Below are 23,326 nucleotides of genomic sequence, written 5' to 3'. Positions count from 1 at the left end.
TCTTGACTCACACATTGTCATTACACAAGTCAAATGCCTGCAAACCCTGAAATCTGAAACGCGGCAGTTTTCTGTCTGCAGAAACGCGTGTATACACCCGGCAAAAAACGCGTGTATATACCCGGCAAAAAACGCGTGTATATGCGCGTGGAAAAACTCTGCAGACAGGTTACACGCGCTCCTACACGCGTTCCTACACGCGACCTGCGAAAAAAATTTCTCGAAAAGACCGACCCCCCGACAAAAACAGAATGTCCTTACAAAAGGACCAGCCATTGTCGCCCCTGTCAGGATGCAGCAACCCAATCGTGTGCAAAAAGACAAACCCAAAGAGCAAAGAGCAAAGTAAACAAATCTGACAAAAGAGACAAGGCACAGGACAAAGTGACTCACCTCTGAAAAAGTGAGTCCTCTCTGCTCCTTCTCTGCTCCCTCCTTCTCCCGTGTGTGTGCTCCTTTCTCTGCTCCCTCTTTGCTGTTGGAAGAGGCGAAAACAGGCGCACTGTTGATTTCTAAGTTCAAAATCTATATTTGGGGAAGGCGGGCTATGTTTAGTTTAAATATGCCGCCGCGTTTATGGGTGCGTTTATGTTCGCGTATATAAACGCAGGTATATTCGCGTGTACATGATTGTAGCTGCGTTTATACACGCGTTTTGCAGATATTAGCCGCGTGAATACACGCGTTTTTTAGGAAGTAGCCGCGTTTATACACGCAAATTGTAGGAGATAGCCGCGTGAATACACGCGTTTTTGTGCTTTCATTAAAAATATATAATGAGTTTGTGTTTTCTGATTTGTACACAGGATGTCATCAACCTCTTCAAGCAGTTCTGAGGAAGATGAGACAATGCGTCATCGTAATCGCGATGTGTGGTTGGGACAACGGATCAAATGTATGTGTAATCGATGTCAAGGATGCATTGTACGAGCACGTCGAATTACCTTGAATCATATCTCCATGTATGGAGAATGGAATCAAACAGGTTTGGAGGTGAGTAGATGTAAATTGATGGTATTCAAATGACTCATGGTATCCAAATTAAATTAATAGAGTTGTAACATATAATTTGATAAATTGAAGCAGGATGCAGTACCACACCCTAACATGGTACCCTACGCGCGACGAGAGCACGTAAAGCGTCGACGAGATGATGCTGGAGCTTCGGGATCTAATGTCAGAGATGAGTGGGAAAGGGACGACAATAGCCCTGCACCTCACGAAGTTGTGGAAGAGGAGGTGCTTGATGATATGGTGCGAAATCTTTTTAAGGATGATCCCAAAGGTATGGACGACGATGATATGGAACAAGAGCATCTTTATAAAGCTTCATCGACACCGGTGTTTGAAGGGTGCACATTCTCAGTTTTACGTGCTTCCCTTGAACTACTTAATATACAAACAGTTTATGGATGGAGCAATGCAAGTCTTGACGCATTGTTGAAGTAAGCATTCTAACTTATAAATTTGAATTAGTGGTTTAAGGTTTAGGATTTAAGACTAATTATAATTGATGATATTGGATGCAAGCTATTGTCAAATATGCTTCCAAAGGAAAATAGACTGCCCACCTCAAGAGACATAGCGAGGCGCTATGTGACATCTCTTGGAGGACTGGATTATGATAAAATACATGCATGCGTCAATGATTGCATTCTCTTTCGTGGGACGCATAAGGAGGCTCTGACATGTCCCACTTGTGGTGAAGCAAGGTACAGAACAGATATGAAGAGTTTTGATGTACCTCGTAAAGTCTTGCGACACTTTCCTATAATTCCTCGCATCAAACACATGTTCAAGTGCAAATCTATAGCAGAGCTCATGTCATGGCATTCCTCACATCGATCGGATGATGGCATGTGGAGAATTCCCGCAGACACTCCTGCTTGGAAGCATATTGAAGATGAGTGGCCCAGCTTTAAAACAGAGCCCAGAAACTTGAGACTTGGCCTGGGTATGGATGGAGTGAATCCATTTGGTTTCAAAAGCACCGCGTACAGCGTGTGGCCAGTTGTGCTGGTGAATTATAACCTTCCACCATCAATGGCGATCAAGAAGGGACATCTTATGTTATCCCTTCTAATTCCAGGGAAACATAAAGTCAAGCATATGGATGTTTATCTTGAACCACTGATTGATGAGTTGGAGGAACTATGGAGAGGTGTTGCGGTGGTGGACATTAGTAGGCCTCCCTCCTCTCGACACTTCGACTTAAAAGCAGTGTTGATGTGGACAATGCATGACTTTCCAGGATACAGCGATTGTTCTGGTAAGACGTCTAATTACCTCCCTACTCTATTACTATTGGCTATATATATTAATTAGACGGTTTGACTTTATTATTCTAACTTTTATTTATATTTTAACAGGTTTGAAAACATCGGGTAAACATGCATGTCCTGTTTGTGGCCCTTCGTTAGTACATGAGTATGCTGATGGTTTGTGTAAGACTATATTCGATAATCATCATCGATTTCTCCCCTCAGATCATCCTAAATATGTTGCTAGTAAGAGTAACATTCCTCCACAAACACTTCGTGCAAAAGATTGGAAGCGTATTTGGGAGTCTACAACTATTCTTCCTCCAGATGGCATGAACAGGTATAGTGATGTTTTTTCAATCTTGTTTTGTGTAGTCTCTAATTGGATTAAAGGTCACATAGAGCAATCCCTTGTGCAGGTACTCCATTTTTTTTCGGCTGCCATATTGGACCCATCTTAAGATCAACCATCTTCTTGATCCCATGCACATCTTCAAGAATGTGGGATCTGGTATTTGGGAACATATTACTGGTAAACGAGACAATGTTAGCGTACGTGAGGACTTGCGGGTCGCAGGACGTATGCGTCAAGCTTGGCCACGAGAGGTGGGTGGGCACGTTCGTCTTCCGCCTGCACCATGGATTATATCAAAGAAAGAGGAGAAGCAGGTGAGATCGAACCCTAACCAATCCGTCACTGTATGTTCTAAATTGATGACATTTCCATCATCTCATATGCAATATGATTTATTCTTGAATATATTTCATTGTTGTAAATGCATGTAGTGGGATTGTGTAATGATGTATACTGTAATGTACTATGAGATGGTTTAAGGAAAATAGTTTTTAATTTTGTAAAGGAATTCAGTTTTTTTTCAGTTTTTCTCTGCCATGCGTGTATTAATCCGTGTATAGTAGCGTGTATTTATCCGTGTATAATAGCGAGTATTACCCCGTGAATATTATCGTGTATAGGTGCGTGTATTACTGCGTGTATATAGACGCTTTTATACACGCGTTTATTAATGCAAATATACACGCGAATTTAAATGCAAAAATACACGCGCCCGATTCTATTCAAATACAGGCGCGACCATACACGCGTTCGTAATTTATCGCGTGTATGAAACGCGTGTATGGCAGCATTGTCTTGTAGTGACACAAAGGTTAAGGAGCTCCACGATGTAAATCGAGAGAGTGAAACATGCATTGAAAATCTAAGGCAGACCATCAACCACATAAAGAGCACCCATGTTGGAGTAAGGGAGCATAAGAGGCCACTCAACCACATTGAAACACTTGCTATGAGAGGGGGTGCTTGTAAGTGAAGAGTTTATGCAGCGCGCGGTATGGCACTTAACCATTCCACTCGTAATGTTTATGTACTGTCAGTGCACTTCCAAGTTGGAAATGTTAATGCTTTCTTTTTTCTTTGGAGGGTATTCCTCTAAGATGTAACAAGTGCTGATAAGTCTGGGGACTGTAATGAGCTCTTACGCTCAATCACAAAACGAGGAAGCATGTGCTTTAAATGATTAAGGATCCTCGTGGCAAGAAGATACATTTGGTGGTGTGGCCAATGATATCATGTCTGAGGTAGCCTAAACTATTAGAAGTGCTGAGGTTGTTAATGCATGTGATGAGGTAGGCATTAACACCAAGGGCTATAAAGGCACTTCATCAGTTGCTAGGAGACACCCTCCACAAGAAAGGTATCATGCACAACCTTTTCTCGCCGCCTCAGAGGCTATAATTAGCTAAGGGAGTAAACAATGAAGATGTCAAATGCAGGATTGGTGAGTACTATCACATCCACGAAACCCTCTCCATTGCAGCATGGGGGAAAAACAAGACTGCACATGATATGGTTTTGTTCCCTTACAACAAATTCAACAACATATTTATGGACCGGCGGTGGCAAATGCTACAAAAGGCTATGATATTATTCTATGGATTTCTTGCAGGCTGTGAGTGATGTTTGTAACATTATATTGTTTTTGTTTGTGTACGCCATTAGGAATTTTTTGAGGTCATTTTTGGGCCTTTTAAGGAAGTTTGATCGGAATATTCCCTCCAAAAAGGGGCACCGGATAAAATTTTTGCAAACGAACTCCAAATTTGTCGGACCTCACATATTTAGATTCTACTCTTCAAAAGCTATCCATTGATATATAACACGATAGTGTTCCTTTTTGCCTGGGAAGATTCACGTAACGTGAATCTTCCCTAGGCAAAAAGGAATCTTTTAGGTATCTATCTTGTCCCTTCTCCAAAGGGTTCGGAGAAGGGACAAGATAGATACCTAGAAGATTCCTTTTTGCCTAGGGAAGATTCACATTACGTGAATCTTCCCTAGGCAAAAAGGAACCCTATCGTGTTATATATCAATGGATAGCTTTTGAAGAGTAGAATCTAAATATGTGAGGCCCGACAAATTTGGAGTTCGTTTGCAAAAATTTTATCCGGTGCCCCTTTTTGGAGGGAATATTCCGGTCAAACTTCCTTACAAGGCCCAAAAATGACCTCAAAAAATTCCTAATGGTTTTCGCAAAGAGTGTAACGTTGTGTTTGTTTTATGGATTTCATAGGTCAAACAGTCTCATCCATTTTGATGTTGGTTGAGTGTTAGATAATGAAGGGAAGGATACTAGAGACAGTGAGTATTACACTCATGAACTCCGCTATGGTAGAAGCCTTTAAAGCTGGCGATGGTTGTGAGGAGCTAGAGAGTGATGGATCTAGTGATGGGGAGATTAATGGAGCTAGTGATGAAGCTTCTGATGAAGCTACTGATGAAGCTAGTGATGAGAGTAGAACAAACACTAAATCGGAGAAAGAAATTTGGTGGTTGGGAGCCTTTGAGATTCCCAAGCAGGGATTTAATATTCACATGATCACAAGATTTTTTGTGATAATAACACATGTGAACAAGTTATTCACATGTTCTCATGTTACCGTTCACAAAATAACAGGTCACTTGCCATTTGGGAACCCCTTAAAAACCTGGCTACACATGGGAATAAGCTATTTACATGTTCTCATGTTACCATCTTCACATAATAGCAGGTCAATGGCCACCTAAGAAGATTTTTTATGCCCAAAAAAGATAATTTTTTTAGGCCCTTGTGAAAGCTTTGTGAATATAACATGTGATCACAAGATTTTTTGTGTTATTAACATATGTTATTAACATGTTCACATGTGTTCGTTTACGTCAGTGAAATCCCTGTTCCCAAGGAGACAAACGAGGTGCTAGCATGGGTCTCTGAGAGATTGCCTAGGGTTAGTAATGTGATCAAGGCATAAATAGAGGTGAAGAGCACTTGGATGTAACTAAGTGTCTAGGAAGTTTCGCCATTGATTGGCATCTGGGTGGGGACTTGAGGACAATCAAGTGTATGCTTAGTTGCACTCAAGGTGCAAATACTGCTCATCCATGCCTTTGGTGCATGCATGGAGTGAAACAAAAAGGCAAGAAGAAATGCAAGGGAAGGGACATTGGTGAAGAGGAATGTGCCAGGTAAAGCTCAACAAGATGAGACAATTACAAAAGTAGAGAACATTCTCAATGAGATTGGTTTTCATGGTGGTAATGTGGAGATTCGAGTGAACCAAAAGACCTTAGGAGGTTCTCATATGGCTACGCAAAAGGTTTCGATGAGTGGTGCAAAGACCAAAAGGTTTCTCGAGCAGCCTGCAAACACAGGCAAGAAGGTTCTAGACATTGTTGTCTTGTGTGAGTAGGTGTGGGTAGATTTTAACAAGGTTGTGCGGTTGATGAATCTAAGCAGCACAACTGAGAAACAATGCAAACAATTTCAAGTGGAGTTGCAAAGCTTCATTAAAGCGGTGGTCAACACATGGGATGAATTGAATATCATGTATTACATGGTATTCCATAGATTTCTAAGCTTTGCACTAAAGATATCTCCTATGAATGCATTTTACAAAAATGTGGTTTTGTTCTTTGACTACAGCACATATTTTATGCTCATGGCACATGGTTCATCAACACATAGGGCTCCCTTGGCATGTGGAGTACCCAAGGAATAGAGAAGAGTTATTACCGTGCAAGAGGAGTGTACTTCAAGAACACATGACATGGAGATTTTTAATCTAATTGGCATATCGAGTACAAATGTAACATTTTTGCAATTGTCAATGCAATATATCTTTTTTATCTTAGTTTCATAGTCTACGATTGTGTTTGATGCGATTGATTGCTTTTTTTAAAACTTTACCAAACACGTGGGCCTGAAGTGTGCGAAAAAGGCCTATGCGGGAGGCTCGCACAGTGCATTTTTGCACCGCTCTGACCCCTTTGGATTTCGATGTTTTTTGCAATGTTTAAGTTTTTTTTTAAAAGTACTGTAAGCCATATGATAATTGAGTTTTTACTAGCAAGACTTATCAATTCTACTCATATTCCCAAAATCTTAGGTTTTAATACATATCCTTTCATTGAGAATGGTTCATTCTCTCTCTAGAATTTACTAGAGTTCACTGGATTTTAGCCCTTAATTTATTCAAAAAATTATCAAATTAAATCTAAGTTCAAGGAATTTGTAGGTTGTTTTGAGTAAAAAATATCAAATAGATGAAAAAACAAGTGGGCTAGAAGGGTGAAAAAAGGCCTATGTTAAGGGTTTAGGGTTTAAACCTATAACTTTTAAGAAATATTTAAACCTAAGACACAAAATGTTATTTTTTACAGTATGAATAATTTAATTGATTCACCCAAAAATTTATGCGTTAAACTAAAGTTAATAAATTAAATCAATTAAATCCGAGTAAATTTGAAGGTTGTTTTGAGTAAACAAATATCAAATAGATGAAAAAACAAGTGGACTAGAAGAGTGAAAAAAGGCCTAAACAAATATCAAATAGATGAAAAAACAAGTGGACTAGAAGAGTGAAAAAAGGCCTATGTTAAGGGTTTAAACCTATAAATTTTTAGAAATATTTAAACCTACGACACAAAATGTTAATTTTTACAGTATGAATAATTTAATTGATTCACCTAAAAATTTATGAGTTAAACTAAAGTTAACAAATTAAATCAATTAAATCCGAGTCAATTTGAAGGTTGTTTTGAGTAAACAAACATCAAATAAATGAAAAAACAAGTGGGCCAAAAGGTGAAAAAAGGCTTGTGCAGGAGGCCCTATGCTCCGAGTCAATTTGAAGGTTGTTTTGAATAAACAAATAAATGAAAAAACAAGTGGGCCAGAAGGGCGCAAAAAGGACTGTGCGAGAGGCCCGCACACACGGCATTTTTGCACCGCTTTGGCCCCTCTGGGTTTTAACCTAAGACACAATGTAAATTTTTAGAAATATTTAAACCTAAGACACAAAATGTTAATTTTTACAGTACGAATAATTTAATTGAGTTCAACTAAAGTTATCAAATCAAACCAATTAAATCAATTTGTAGGTTGTTTTGAGTAAACAAAAATCAAATAAATGAAAAAATAAGTGGGCCAGAAGGGTGTGAAAAAGGCCTATGTGGGAGGCCCACATAGGGCCTTTTGGTACCCCTCCGGCCCCTTTGGATTTTGATATTTTGTGCAGTTCGAATGCACAGAAAAGAGAACATAAAAAGACGATTCATAGAGATTGCAATACAGTTGGACAATGATTCATAGATATTGCAACATAAAATTATGAAAGAGATCTTTCACATAAGAGTTTACATATGAGATGGTGGGATTCAGGATACAAGGGTTGTCCGATGCTTTTTAGCTATGGGTAGCTCCCCTATTAAGACTCCTTCTGCTATGTCCTGGGTAAGTTTTGGCCTGCGGATTTTGTGCAATTCCTATTTGGGCCTACAACTTTCTTCTATAGTTCCTACTAAATGTAGTTATTACTAGAGATTTCTTAACTAATATGACATAGCTAACTGACTAGCCTAAAGTGGCCACAGAGCTACTTTCACAATGCTTTCAATGCAAAAAATGGGAAAGTGGCAAGACGAGGTGAAATCCTTATTGATTATTACAAAATAATCCACAAGGAGATGGGGAATATAATGATTCAGGGTTGGGTATGAGCCAATGGAACCACGCGACCCCCAACCTCGTGCAGCCTAGCTGTCCTCCATCGTAGCTTCATGCTTTTCATCTTTGTCTTTGTTCGGCTTTGTGTTCAAAATCAATCTTGGACTTTGTCTTATCCAAATCTGCCCTCTTTGGACTTCCACCAGCCATCTCCCGGCACGACACATCTGCAAGTTGGAGATTTTTTTGGGCAGTCTGAAACTCTTCCTCAGTTACATGAACTTGTTATGTGCTCTTTGCCACCTCTAACGTGATCGCCACTATGTCCTCCATGAAATTTGGCAATGGCAGGAGGATATCCTCAAGGTATCCTGTACGCGAATCATCTATAGGGAATTCACATTTTACTTTGAGCATGCTAAGGCACTCATCCATGTGAATCCCACAAGATTTTTTGATGTCGCGAATCCCACTAGACATAAACATTTGATTTCTATTGCTAGAATGGGGGCAAAGTCATCTTCCTCTTCACTTTCTATGCCGCTAGCACTGGCCTAGAAGTGGTGAGGGTTCTCGGCCAACCCCAATGCACCCTGCGGGAAGTCCTTTTGGACGAGCACTAATTCACTGGGACAAAAAACGGCTACCCTGTCTTGATCACCCTTCTCTGTGACAAACCCCCCACCAAGGCGTAGCTGGGGAAGCTCAACCTCACCTTCCCGGTTCCTTCAGAAATGTGGAAGACAAAACATGCCAAACAAGAGGAAGCGCTAGCCAATATCCCCTTGCCGAGCTTACAGACTTGTTTGTTTTCATGCTCTATGAAGTGATCTGAGAGTGCCGCCATATGTTCAAATCTTTTAAGCCATTTTTTGAAGGGTTTTTTGTTGTGGGCTATGTGCTTGAGAAGGTTACACGGCGCCCACAAGCCATGATCACCCCATAATGCAGTGAGTGCGGCCTTAGCTTGGTCTCCATGTAGGGGAGTGTGTCAATAGATTTGAGTGCAGTCGAATGGTGGAGGTCCAGTTAACCATGCGAGTGAACATAGAATGCAGGTGCATGGCCTCAGGGAAGTCAGTTTCACGTAGAAAGTCCATGAATTTATCTAGAGGCATCATTATGAGGAGGGTTGTTTAGGTGCTTTGGTGCTTTGGAGAGTGCGAAGAAAAAACCGACACGTAAAGGGGCCTCGGATATTTACAGAAGGTTTGTGTCCTATCACATTGGACCAAAAAAAAACCTAGAAGGGGCCTTGGGTATTTATAGAAGGTTGTATGTAAATAATCCAACCATACCACAAAGCCAAAATTTCAATAAACCAAAATGCCTATTCATTAAACCAAAGTATCGTAGAAAAAAAATATATTTATAAAACTCTGTAACGAAGTGAGATTACAGACCAACTTCGAAATGGAGTGAGATTACAAAACATCTACCCAAAAAGCAGTGAGATTACAAAATGGACACTTCCTACTTAGGTCCCTTGAGCCAAAGTGACGTCATCGTGCCCCCAATCTAAGGACACCTTTGTGCTTGCTTCTAGCCACCTTCCAATCTATCCAAACACACCACATTGTAAGTGAACTATGATAGTTATGAGAAAATAAATTTGTTTAAAGAGCAAACAACCTTACCTTACTGCCTTGCAATTTGAAGCAAGCATTGCTGATTCCCTTGTATCCCAACATGTGTAGGACATGCCCAAGTAAGACCCACTAATCTTGAGGCCTTGGTGTACTTCAAAGAGGCTTGTATATCACTCGCAATATTTGTCTTAAGAGAAATGGTAGTCCAAACATTAGGAAAGGGGAGGGGATTTCTTTAAGCTTACCAAACCCGTTGGCCTGTGTGGGCACTACATAGTTCTCTGTGTAGAGGAAAACTTTCCACCGATGAGCATGGTTAGAAAATTGGAAATGTTGGAGAGTATTCCATCCCATATATGAGCATGCATGGCATAGAATGTCCCTCTTAGGCTTCGGACATGCTGATCCTCAATGAAGTTGGAAGGAAAAATATCTGGAAACAAATAGATCCATTAAATGAGGTTGAAAACAAGAGCCCATGTAAACCAACCTACTAGAGAGAAATCCATATAGTTACAAGGAAAAGAGGAGTGTGCCATTGTGACCGCAATGAAATATCCGTTGTTGTTGAGTATACATGTTGTACAAGTTTCACCAACCCATCATGCCTTGAGTCCTTGAAACATAGTAGATGCCCCTTCCAATGGTGCTCAATAACATCTCGATGTCGTACTCGATGGGGTCTAGTGGCACTGAGTTGCAAATAGACCCAATCTCCCTTCCAAAAATGCATCCCAAGCCAAGCATAGTGCTCATCCCTCACATTGTGCAAGATCATAGACTCTATTGTGCCTCTTCGCCTTCTTCTCGACGAAGATGCACCTCCCTCCATGATTTCTTATGCTGCAATAATTGGAGGGAGAGAGAGAGAGAGAAAGAGAGAGAGAGAGAGAGAGAGAGAGAGAGAGAGAGAGAGAGAGAGAGAGAGAGATGAATAAGATGCAGGTCTAAGCATAATATGCATGAATAAACTGCATTACTACACACAGTAGAGAGAGAGAGAGAGAGAGAGAGAGAGAGAGAGAGAGAGAGAGAGAGCTGTGGAGATTTGAGTTGCTAGTTTTGGAGGGAATGTAGGGTGATGTTGGAGGGGAGAATAGAGTGTAGAGAGAGAAGATGGAGGCGAAAAGAGCTATTTTTTATACAATATGGTTTGGTTTGGGTTTTTAAGGGGGGAAAACCACTTTTTTGAAAATTTTTAAAAAACCCATTTTTAAGGGTTTTTTGACCCACGAGATTGATGGGGGCTGAAAATGATTGGAACCCCTACATTTGTATTAATGAGGAAGACAAGCCTAGTTGCCCCCTACTTTTGGAGGAGACCAAATGTGCAAACTGCTTTCTTCCCATTGGTCCATTGCTAATGAGGGTCATTAGCAAAGGGCCCAAAAGATGTCCAAAGGCTTTCTAATGGTCATACATTATTTAAATTGGGGCATTCACAAAAACAAAGAAGAAAGAAGCAACTCAATTGTATGGTCTAAAAACACATGATTGGCACAAGATGTTTCAGGTATGTTTAATTTACTTATATAAGATTCGTGATGGTCTTTTATTTTAATTACATATCATTAATTATAATTTTTTGTGTTACATAGTTCATTCTTCCTATATGCATTAGCAGGTGTGGAGATCAAAAAGTGCATAGGCCATCTAGAAAATGGGGGTGGTGGTGAGGTATGAAAAATTAAAACTCTAACATGGATTTATTTTATTGTTGCGCTATTTTATAAGACATGTCATGCTAAATAAATGGAATCAACTCCGTCTTAGGTACATAAGTTCCAAGGAGATCATCCATGCACTATTAATGCAGCCCAAGTAATGGCAATGGAGGTAGTGTGCAAGATAGAGGAAAATCTCCCAAGAACTATTCTCACTAGTCAATTACATCTTGTGGTACACTTGATAGATGAAGTGTCAGTGTGCAACGTTGTGCTTGCTAGGTGGATGTTTTTCCTTGATCTTTTCATGAAGACCTTAAAGGATTTTGTTAGGAAAAGAGCTAGGCTAGAAGGAAGCATGTGAGAGGGTTGGTTATGCGCAAGAAGAATGTGTCCACATTTCAGAGTATCTCTCTCAAGTGCATCCTACAATGCCACAATTGTGGAGTGATGGGGAAGATGAGTGCATGGTGTCCCACGTACCACAACGCAAAGGAATAGCAAGGAGAGTGGACACATCAATGTTAAAGAAGGTGAATACATTTTGTATTCTCAATAGTGAAGTTATGAAGAAGACGTAGACGAAAAGGTATAAAGAGGTTAGGAGAAACCGACATGAGTAGACAAGAGTATTTAGGATGTGTTCGAGAGGCTTGCCATTTCCTCCGGGGCTTGCATCACTTTTAAACGATTGTACTATTGATTAGCTTTATGAAGAAATATAGAAGGCCAAAGAACATGGAGAGATGGTGACATAAGAAGAGTGGGAGCATATAAGAGGATGCAAGCCTCATGTGAGTATGTCTCTACTTTCTCTTTTTTTATTCAACTAGAATATCATGATATGGTTATTCAATATCATAAATATATTTCATTTGGTGTTTATGGTAGTATAAGGTAAATAATGCCATGTGGTCCGAAGGAAGGCATTTTCGCAATCAACGTAAAGATACAAAAAGAAATATCCAAGATTGTGGGGTTATGGCAAACTTTGAGCAATGAAGTGTGGGAGCAATGCTTGATTATTGTGGCATGATTCAAAACATCCTAAAGGTTGGATTTAGGACATTCCAAATTTTCATATCGGATGTGAAGTGGTTCAAGGGTGTGTATGGAGACACTCAAGCAATTATGAAAAGACAGCCAAATGGATTTATGGCTATCGATTCCACAAAAGTTTGTCAAACAGATAGGGACACATCATTGTGAAGAACAAGTAAATTCTAACCATAAGCTTTTATTAGATCATCCTTATACATGTTTCATTTAGACTCAATGTGTTTCTTCTTACAAGGTTGTGTTTCATGTGGATATAAATGACAAGAAATGGTGGTATGTCACGCAAGTTTCTCCTCATTCAAAGAGTGCCTATTCCGTATACGTGGCTATGCACATGGTCTATTCATAGCCATGTGGCTATAGCCACGCACTGAAATTACGTACGCTCTGTGCACTTGCCTAGGTCGGGCCTCTCTCTACTCTCTTCCCTCTTCATGTGGCTATATTGCATAGCTATACTGCCCATCTCTTGTAGTGCAACTTGAGTAAGGTCTTCCACCTCTAGCCATGATTTTGTATGGTCTATTCATACTTAATAGAAGTGTCCTTTTCTATACAAAATCAAGACTTCCAGCTGTGATTTTGTATGGTCTAGTCATACTTAATAGAAGTGTCCTTTCTATTATATATATATAATAGAAGTGTCCTTTTCTATACAAAATCAAGACTTCCAGCTGTGATTCTGTATGGTCTAGTCATACTTAATAGAAGTGTCCTTTCTATTATATATATATATATATATATACGTGATCTTGCTATTTTTTTATATACCCTTGATATTTTCAATGATGTAAGTGCTAATATATACCTTGCTATTCTTGGATATAGCATCAAAAATACCAGCACCCATAGCAACAAAAAGAACATTGTGTATAAAAGTGAATAATATTGTGTTACAAAAAGGTTAAAAATTTATTACAAATGGGCCAGACTCTTCAAGTGATGGCTCAATACAAGCCTAGTGGCACAACATGTGGTCATATTGCAAAAAGTCTTGCATTTGAAAAACTTGTGAGAGAGCCAAATGGTGTTGAGTCTACTTAATTAAAGAGAGAGATGAGGAGAACATGAGTGCCTTGAGATCTAAACCTATGCTACATGGCATTGATGCATTAAAGAGAGAGATGAGGAGAATGAGAGTGCCTTGAGACCTCAACCTATGCTACATGGCATTGATGCATTAAAGAGAGAGATGAGGAGAATGAGAGTGCCTTGAGACCTCAACCTATGCTACACGGCATTGGTGCATAACTTGAAAACATGTTTAGATTTTTTTTTCTAATGCTACCTGGACTGATGCAAGGAATGGGGAGTATCATTTTTTCCCACCACGGATATTCTCAATAATGTAAGTGCCAATGTAAGCGTTACTATTTTCGTATGGTATTAAAAATACCATCACCTATAGAAACCAAAAAAACATTGTGTATAGCAATGCAATGTGTTACAAAAAGCTTGTAAATAATTGTTGCAAATAGCCCCAAGTCATGAAGCGATGACTGAATTACAAGATTAGTGGCACATCATGTGGTCATCACCACAAAGTCTCGTATTTGAAAAACTTGTGGAGGAGCCAAATGAAAAAGAGAACCCCCCCTCCAAATAAATAAATAAATAAATAAATACCTCAAGACAACATTCAACATACTTCGTAGAGGTTTATGTGACTTCCTAGTACTTTTAGTGGCCTTGAGCAATTTTTAGGCATGTTGAAGACACTTGATGGCTCAATTACAACATAATTAGTGGCATGCCATGTGCACATGGCCAGAAAATTGCAACGTTGGCCTTCTGGAGGAGCCATTTGAGAAACCTACCTAATAACACTCTCCCCCCCCCCCAAAAAAAAAGAGGAAAAAAGCAAACATACACTAGTCTTGTCTTTGATTACTCTCTCGACAACATAGGCACATGTGGAATACTTCAATTGAAGCAATACTTGTCGATTTTTGAGTGCACAATACAAGAGTATGCATACGAGTTGTTTTGATCTGTTTGACTATGAACCAACTAAAACTCTCTCCTCTCTCTCACACGCTACACACGACATTGTACTGTATTTCTAGAAAGATTTCCAAGCATGACTTTTTAATACATTTTCTAGTTAGTAAATATTCTCAACATATTATTGAGCTGTCTTAATTTTGATTGGTTGAAGGAAAATCAAGGGGGGAAGAACGGTTGTCAAGCACTCACGAGTCACAAGGGGAAAAAAAACTATTGTCAAGCATGCCTTGGCTTTGACTAAAAGAGTTATTTGAAGCGTTTTTTCAGTGGTACATCACTGCTGATGATAAATCATTGAAATTAGTTCATTCAAGTGAACACGCAACACGATGACCAGATCCTTGACTAGGATATGCGTCTAATTATAACCAGCCAAGAGCAATTTCTAGCCACAGTGTTGGTAAGAGTTACGTATCGGTTATAAAAAGTAGGCCTTCTTATAGAAAATTAGAATTTCTTCACACGCCCTCATCGCCCTGCACGCGCACACCACTTTCTTCAAATAGTCATAGCTCTTACCTGAATATATGTCTGCCTTGTCCTCAGCACTATAAGCTTTTTTAATAGCAGCGGCGACCGATAATCCTTTCCGAATCCTTGTGAATATATGGAGCGTCAACCAGCTGATCAAGATGCGAGAGCGCATGAGCTAGTTCAATATGTGCAGAGAAGTGATACAGCTAGTAGTAACACTAATCGTGAGCACGAGAGTGCCGTCCCGCCAGGCTTCCGATTCCACCCAACCGAAGAGGAGCTGGTAGGCTACTACCTTAGAAGGATGCTGCAAGGCCACAAGCTTCCGGTTCGGCTCATTCCCACCGTCGATCTGTATAGCCACGACCCTTGGGAGCTCCCAGGTTAAACTAATTCACTCATTTGCTTTGATTCCGTGGTGTATGCAGCTAACCTTGGCACCAACCTTGCAAGCAGCCCGCAGATTTTCGTTGGCCTGTTAACTACATCATGCTCTAACTGATATTCTGGATTTGATTTTTCCAAAGGAGATGAAGATTTCCCTTAATTCTAATAAGTTAATATTATATATATATATATATAAAAGAGAGAGAGAGAAAGATCTTTCGAGAATTTCTCCTATTTCCAACAAAGTGATGGTCTTATTCTACCAAAGTGACGATGATCTTTTGCGAATTGTCAAGTCTACATATTTAGATCTTTCGTGAATTGTAAAGATTTCTACGAAAGCGATGATGATCTTTTATGAATTGTCTCTCAAGTGGTTCTTTAAGTAATGATCTGGGCTAGGTGATTAATTTCCATGGATTTACCTTTTATTAAGATTCCATTCTTAAAAAGGATCTTACATGAGAAAGCAAATAAGATAAGACTTGATCAGACATCATTTGATGGCGTTTTCTTTACATTTGCAGTTGGTACAATTTTGTTTTCATGACTAATTAGAAGAAATGCAAGAGAAGGTTGATGTTAGTGCACCCGTGCAATGACCACTATTAATATGAGGCAACCTTTGGTTCATCACGTTTCTTCTCTCGTCTCCCTAAGGTCCACCAGAGTATTGATTTCTCTTCTTCCCTATCTCCCTAAGGTCCACCAGAGTATTGATTTCTCTTCTTCCCTATCTCGTGAAAATCTCTCCTCGCTCTTTTCTTACTTATATAAACTCAAATCCATACTAATATATTTTTCTAATGGAATCGATTTTTCAAGTACAAAAAAGTTTACCACAACAGATTTCATCACCAGCCCTAAAAGCAACTTACGAACATATTGCTTTAAATCTCACACATACTTGATTTGTCACTACACTGCCTTTTGTGTTTGCGGGAATACATTGCGTTTTATGTTTGCGAGAAGAGATATATATATATATATATATAGATCGGCTCACAACACATTATCCTCCTCGCGCAGCTCGATGGCATCGTAGCAATGGGCTTCACCTGTCCTGTCATGGCCATATTGTTTTTTTAAAATAAAAGTTATGTATCATTTTGATTATTGTTATTACCTCTAATTGGTAAAATAAAACAGAAATTTTACCGTAGTCATTGGCATTTTCTATCATGATGTGACATTTTCGGCATATTTTTATCTTATAAAAGTTTTTTTTTTTCCTCCTTGCATGCAGCCATGGCGGCTCAAACAGACTGTCATGAGCCGGCGGAGTACTGGTATTTCTTTGTGCCTCGTTCTAGCAAGTTCCGCAATGGCGAAAGGCCCAGTCGCCTCACCACGACTGGCTATTGGAAGGCCACTGGCACGGACACGCTACTGCATGCCGGCAGTCATGAGGGCGCCATGAGGGCGCAGCATCATCATGAGCATGATCATCAGAGTCATCATCAGTACTTCTCAGCCTTGAGAAAGACTCTGGTCTTCTACGAGGGCAGAGCACCCAGGGGTACCAAAACTTGCTGGGTCATGAACGAGTACAGAATGGACCCGTCCTCACATCAACACCTCAAATACAATATCCATCCTCAGGTCCGTCCATCCACCACCCTCTACCTATCTTAGCTACAGGAGCGCCGTAACCCTTGAAAATAAGCCGCGCGTGCTTATCTTTCATTTTTTACATGGGATATGACATATTGATCATTTCCAAATCTTCTTTCTACTTGCTTCAATATGGCGATTAGGCTCGCTAATATTTGAGCAGATTGGTGGAGCAGAATGTCGGCTCTACGATCTGTCGCCTTCGACGAAAGCGTCTCATGCGGCTAGCTTTGACGGCGGCAAGCGTTCCTGAAGGAGCCGGCCCCGTTCCTCCGAAGGGTCACAATGCATTAATGCAGCCGGAGCAAGCTGCAGAAGTATACGCGGGCCATGTCCAAGGGAGGCCACCGGTCTCACTAGCGCATTTTGGAAGCACTTCCCACAATTCAACTTCGTCAACACCATCAGAGCATGACGTCTTGGCGTGTCATCATCCAAAAAGCATGTTAACGCGCCCTTCAAGGCTCCATCTACAGCAGCTGTCCAAATCAACTTGTCCGGACATCATGCGATTGCCAGAGGCGGCCTGCACATCCGCTCTCTGGACGCCCAGCCCCGGTGACCTCGGCAGACCCAAAGAAGGCGACAGCTCCCTCTTCAGTCCGGCCAGCCTCGATGACCTCTTACGCAACTTGAAAAGCTATGACAATTCGAATCGGAATCAAACGCACTAATCCACTCCCAAAGACATTCCTGTGTGAAATGCAACTTATAAGGCTTGAACCAAATTCAATGTACTAAAAGTCATTTCGTACTGCAAGGAAACATTGTTTAAGACGATAAGAAGCCCAAATTGCCAATGCTAACAATTGTGGTCAACTAGTATTGGACCCACGCGTTCCTCCTGCGACCAAGGCTCTAGAAAAGAATCGGTTCCCTAATGCTAACAATTGTGGTCAACTAGTATTGGACCTGCACGTTGTTGCGGGTGACCAAGGCTCTAGAAAAGAACTGGTTCCCTAATGCTAGCAATTGTGGTCAACTAGTGTTGGACCCTCGCGTTGTGCTGTAGAAAAGAACTGGTTCCCTTTCTACAGCCATCTCTCTCTCTCTCTCTTTCCCTCTCTCACTCCTAGGCTTGCCCCCATCTCTCTCTCTCTCTCTCTCTCACACACACACACATGCACATGACCGTTTCCCTCTCTCTCTCACATACGCATGACCCTCTCCTTCTCTCTCTCTCTCTCTCTCTCTCTCTCTCTCTCGTGCACACACACACTCTCTCAAATGTTGAAACTCTCTCTCTCACACCCACACCCACACACACACATATACACACCCGCACTATCACTCTCTCTCTCTCTCTCTCACGCACACACACACACACGTAATATATAGTATATACAATATTATGTTTTAGATACATATAACTATACATAGACGCATATACTTATACATATATTTTTACATGTATTTAAGCATATAAATGCACATACAGACATAATTTTAATTAATTTTGATTCAATTTTAATGTGTGGAGATGGGTGGTAAGGTTTGCTCACTTTTAAATATACAGATAAATATATTATACACACACACACACACACATACACATATATATATATATACATATACATACATACATGCATGCATATATACATACGTTGTCGTGCCATGGCACGTCTATGGTGTGAAACCATGCATGTGAGGCCATCAAATACACATCCAGATGCATGGGGTTAAGTGCCATGACGAGTCATTATATGATGCCATGTACATATGTTCATATTGTAAATGAGGTTCAATAAGACGAGCTGAGGCTGAGCCAGATCTAGGAGTTTTTGTATATGAGTGTGGTGGGTGATGGTTCTGTTGTTACTCAGAGCTCATGGGTAAGTTAGAAACATCCAGTTATATATGATGGTATGAGTGGCACGCCAAAGGGATAAGTTAATGATGTTAATGGCTTCCCATGTGCATAATGTGTAGTAGCTTCTTAATGGTATCGATGGGTCAAATTAGTGAATACCTCTTATGGAATGCAAACATGAGGGCATGCCAATGCACAAAGGAATGCATTTATGAAGACATGGAAAAATATTTGAGGGATTCTATAAATCACATGGTCGATATGATGACATTATAAACTATGGAGGCATCAAGAGTAATGGAGATTCAATGGGCATTAGAGTGTCGAAGTCTTTATTGAATGCGGGGGAATAAAATTGAATGATCTATTTTGCATTGGGAACCTTGCCTTAATGCCAAGGTTAGGAGTATTACACTAAGGGGGCAGCTTGCGTGGCATTAAAAGGGAAAATAATGGAAAGTATTAGAAGTGGAATGGTAGGCGCAGCGTGGAAATTTGGAAATGGAAAAACGCATTTTTAGCTGCAAAAGGTGGTGAAGGCCGCATTCCTTGCGGGAAAAAGAGGAGAAAAACCAGAGTATAAGGGGCGGCAAAAATTAGAGTGCGGATATCTGCAGAAAATGGGAGAACCAGAGCGCTGGCTACCAGAGAAATTTAAATGAAGGATATACCTACTGTTCATAGCTTGTAGGTGCTAGAAATGAAGAGGGAATTGAGTACTACATGAAGAGATGATTTCGACTAATTCCATGTTTTCTCCATCGCACGGTCTGCGCTGAAGCGACTGTTGCTTCCCGCGTTCTCTCCATCGCGTAGTCAGTTCTGAAGCGACTTTTTGAGATTAGCAAAAATAAAATCAAAGTGTAAATTCACTCGAAACGTTCAGATAAGTTTTTTTTACTACTTCTTTTGATTTAGGAAAAGGCGAAAACTCATAAATCCTTAAAGGATTTGAAAAATGAGTAAAAAGCTTTGGAGAACAAGTTAATGGTTTTGGAACTTGGTGTTTTGTGGGAAAAAGGTATCTAAAGCACATTTAAATCACGGGAAGTTGGTCTTACTTCTGCTTGATTGAATTTTGGAAATCATGAGCATGTTATAGCTATGCCGTATGCCATCTTTTGCTTGTGAGATGTTAGAATATTAAGGCAGGTTTTCAGGTGATAAAGAACATCTTGAAATGATGGTTTTGATGGCACTGGATGTAAAGAATGTAAATGGTCACATGTATGTTGGAAAAAATTGAAGGTTATGTTATGCCTACATGTGATTGGTTCAAGGGATTTGGAGAAAGGAGTCAGTGAATCAAGGGACAAGCACTTGGTACACAATTTTGTGCAATCATCAAGATGAGTTCAAGGACGTATTGAGGTGAATTGACACATGAATATGTCATTAAAAATGGACTTTATCCTATGCTTCCTGGAGAATTTTGTGTGTGAGTTTTCTTGTTAGATTTGGCACCTACTCTCACAGCTAGAAGTTTCGTACTTTCCTGGCTATACCGCACACGTCATGACAGCTCTTTGGTGAACCCGACGTGAAACTGCTGGGGTGAGAGTGTGGTGAAATATACAGGGAAGCTATGGCTGAGAATTCTGAGGGTCAGGGGGTTCATTTTGACCCCGGAGTTATGCAGATGTTTCAGATGTTTACCATGTACATGCAACAGCAACAAGCTGCTGAAAGAGGACAAATTTCCACGACCAAAGCATTACAATCAATTGTGAAAAAGGTGGATCAATTTGATGGGAAGGACATCACAAAGTACCTGCGCAATTATATAAAGGAGATGGAGCTAAACAGGGTGACTGAGGAGGATATGGTTCGAAGTTTCGAGCTGGTATGTGTTCCTGAAATAAGAGAGCGTATAAGAGGATTGCAGACAGCACATGGTGGCAGAAATTGGGAGGAGTTCAAGCTTGCTTTAAAGGATGAATATTTCATGGAGGATTCTGAGCGAGTGACCAAACGAACTTTCTTGGAATGGGTCACAAAACCTAAAATGGGAATTTCTGCCACAGAATTGCTAAGAGAGTTTGAGAAGCGCTATGCCCAGCTATCAAGGATAGAGCGTACAACTTTGGATAGAGAAAAAACAGAGCTCTTCTTACAAGCAGCTGGGAAAGATCTCCAAGAGAAATTGGAAATCCTCCTTGAGGATAAGGATACAGAGCAGGGATTAAAGAGTGATTGGAATGATGTTGAGGATGCAGTCACCATGTTAGCAAAGCGGCAGCGGAGGAGGGATAAAATGGTGATGGGCTCTGCAACCCCCATAACTGCTGTTACCCCTGAGAATCTACCAAAACCAGCTGCTACAATTCCAAAGGTAGATGGGCCGATGGATGAGCTTATTAAGGGTATGCGTGACCTAAAATTGAAGATGTCCAGGATTGAAGAAAAGGGTCTACCATTGGGGCAGGCTTCTATGCAAAGGCCTCAAAGCAAAGAAGGGTTTACATACAGATGCATATGGTGTGATGACCCAGAACATGCAAAGAAAGACTGTGCTAGCTATAAAGAAGCTCTTAAAAATCAACTTGTGTTTTTCAAAGATGGGAAAATCCATCTTACAGAGACTGGTCTTCCATTGAGTACAAATTTTGGGAAAGGAGGGATGAAAAAGCTGGTTGAGGATATGGCTGCTAGTCATGCCATTTCTATGGTTGAGGCAGCAACTTATGGATTAAAGGTTGGTCAATTAAAGCAGGGATTTGAGAATGATGAGGATTATGAGAATGAGGATTTTTGGCCATCAACAATGGAATTAATTGCATCAAAGAAGGTGTCTAAGCAAGCTTTGCATGAGGCAGGTGATTGTATACGTCTTGAGACTGGCTGGGAGGAGCCTGTGGATTCTTTATCTGTTCATGCCTACATTGCTAAATGCCAAAATAATGAGGCACAGGTAGAGGAGAAGCATAAAAGGGAAAATGAGGAAGGAGGGCCATCAAAAAGAGTTACACGTGGAAGTGAAAAGAAGGATCCTGGGCCATCACATATGCCTCCACAGCATAGCAGACCTCCACAGGAAGTTTCAATGGAAGAAGTGCCAACAAAAATGAAGGAGAAGGGTAAAGGGAAAAGTCCACTCTACAAGCTTCAGTCTGATATTGAAGCAGCAACAGATCTCAAAAAGGTGCTTGAAGAGAGGATTCTAAACAGCAGGGTGGAATTTACACTAGGGGAAGTCTTGGGGATTGCAAAGAAAGAATTTCATGATGAGATAATTGATATTATACGAAGAAAAAGGCAGTCCATAATTGAATCTATTCCATCACAAGGGGAGGCAAGCACTTTCAAGACTCATGGAGTACAGGTACAGCAAAAGGAAGAGAGAGAAAATGTGGTGGAATGTAATCACTCTGCTGATGGGGCACGACAAGTGCGCTTTGTGGAAGAGGATGATGAAAAAGAAGTTCTTACAAAGAGTCATTACTCCAGGAGCCATTGGGCAAGAGCAACTACTGAAACCCTTGTCAAGATAGGTGATTTGGAAGAGCCATATGTCGCTCTAATTGATCATGGGTCTGAAATAAATCTTATGGCTAAAAATCTCTACAACAAATGTAAGTGGCCAATGGATGTGGATCATGGGTGGATGATTAAAGCAGCTAATAACTCATCTGGAGAGCTCTATGCATCATGTCCAAATGTAAGGGTAACCATAGGGGATGTGAAAGATGATCAAAACTTCTTTGTTCAGGAGATGTCATCGTATCCCCTCATCCTTGGGCAACCCTATATTACAGCTGTGAGGATGGAAACAAAAGTTTTGGACGATGGCTCGGCATATGCAAGAATAAGGAGTAAGGATGGCAAGAAAGCTGTTCAGTTCTTGACAGTTTGCATTAACCATGAAAGGAATCGTGAGTCTCTTCGAGCACAATCACTCCCAAAGATAAATAGAGAATTCATGAATTACAGGGAGATGAGGGATTTTGGCCAGGTGCCATTGTAAAGCGGGATTCCAATGGTACAAGGGGAAATGAGTTCTCGCAGGACTCAATCAATGTAAATAACTTTTCAGCAAACTTTCAGGGATTCTCCAGCTATGGGTCACTGGTTTTTGTAAAAAGTAAGGATTTGAAGCGTGGCATGCGAAAACATATACAAAATGAACAAAAAAATTTTGAGCAGTGTGGTCTTTTGGAGAAGAATGAGTTTATTTCAGGGGTGCTTGATGAGGTGTCATTTGTAGATACTATGGATGTGCTTTTTGATATGGGAAGAGCATGCTTACAGGGTGGAAATGAGATGATAGAGGTGTCATCTATGGAGATGTATGATATAATCCGGGAATTTGAGGGGGTGGAATGTAAAAACATGAATTGCGAGATGGATGCTCATGTTGATACAAAGTACAAAACAGTTGCAAAGAAGGTGAAACCAGTTGCCTTGCCTTTGCCACCAGGAAGCAAGGAGAAAATAGATGAAGCTTCTATGCAACCAAATCTTA

The 23,326-nt window shown here is 40.4% G+C and overlaps 1 protein-coding gene across 2 annotated transcripts; it reads left to right on the top strand.

The window, feature by feature from the left end:
- The first annotated feature begins 16,518 nt into the window (after nt 1–16,518).
- On the top strand, nt 16,519–17,838 carry LOC147616806 (NAC domain-containing protein 35-like). Of its 2 annotated transcripts, none has more exons than XM_086777143.1 (2): nt 16,519–17,042; nt 17,231–17,838. In XM_086777143.1, exons 1-2 carry the CDS (start codon nt 16,689–16,691, stop codon nt 17,726–17,728), a joined length of 852 nt encoding a protein of 283 aa, XP_086633269.1. In that variant the 5' UTR covers nt 16,519–16,688; the 3' UTR covers nt 17,729–17,838. The 2 variants fall into 2 exon arrangements, with proteins under 2 accessions (XP_086633269.1, XP_086633270.1); XM_086777144.1 differs by having other exon boundaries at nt 17,198–17,370.
- Nucleotides 17,839–23,326: the final 5,488 nt, after the last annotated feature.

This window comes from Cibotium barometz, chromosome 38, assembly GCF_041138505.1.
Source record: "Cibotium barometz isolate CiBa-2024 chromosome 38, ASM4113850v1, whole genome shotgun sequence".
In the NCBI taxonomy this organism is placed as follows: Eukaryota; Viridiplantae; Streptophyta; class Polypodiopsida; order Cyatheales; family Cibotiaceae; genus Cibotium; species Cibotium barometz.
Note: the sequence above shows the minus strand (reverse complement) of the source record. Positions and strands in the feature narration are given on the sequence as shown.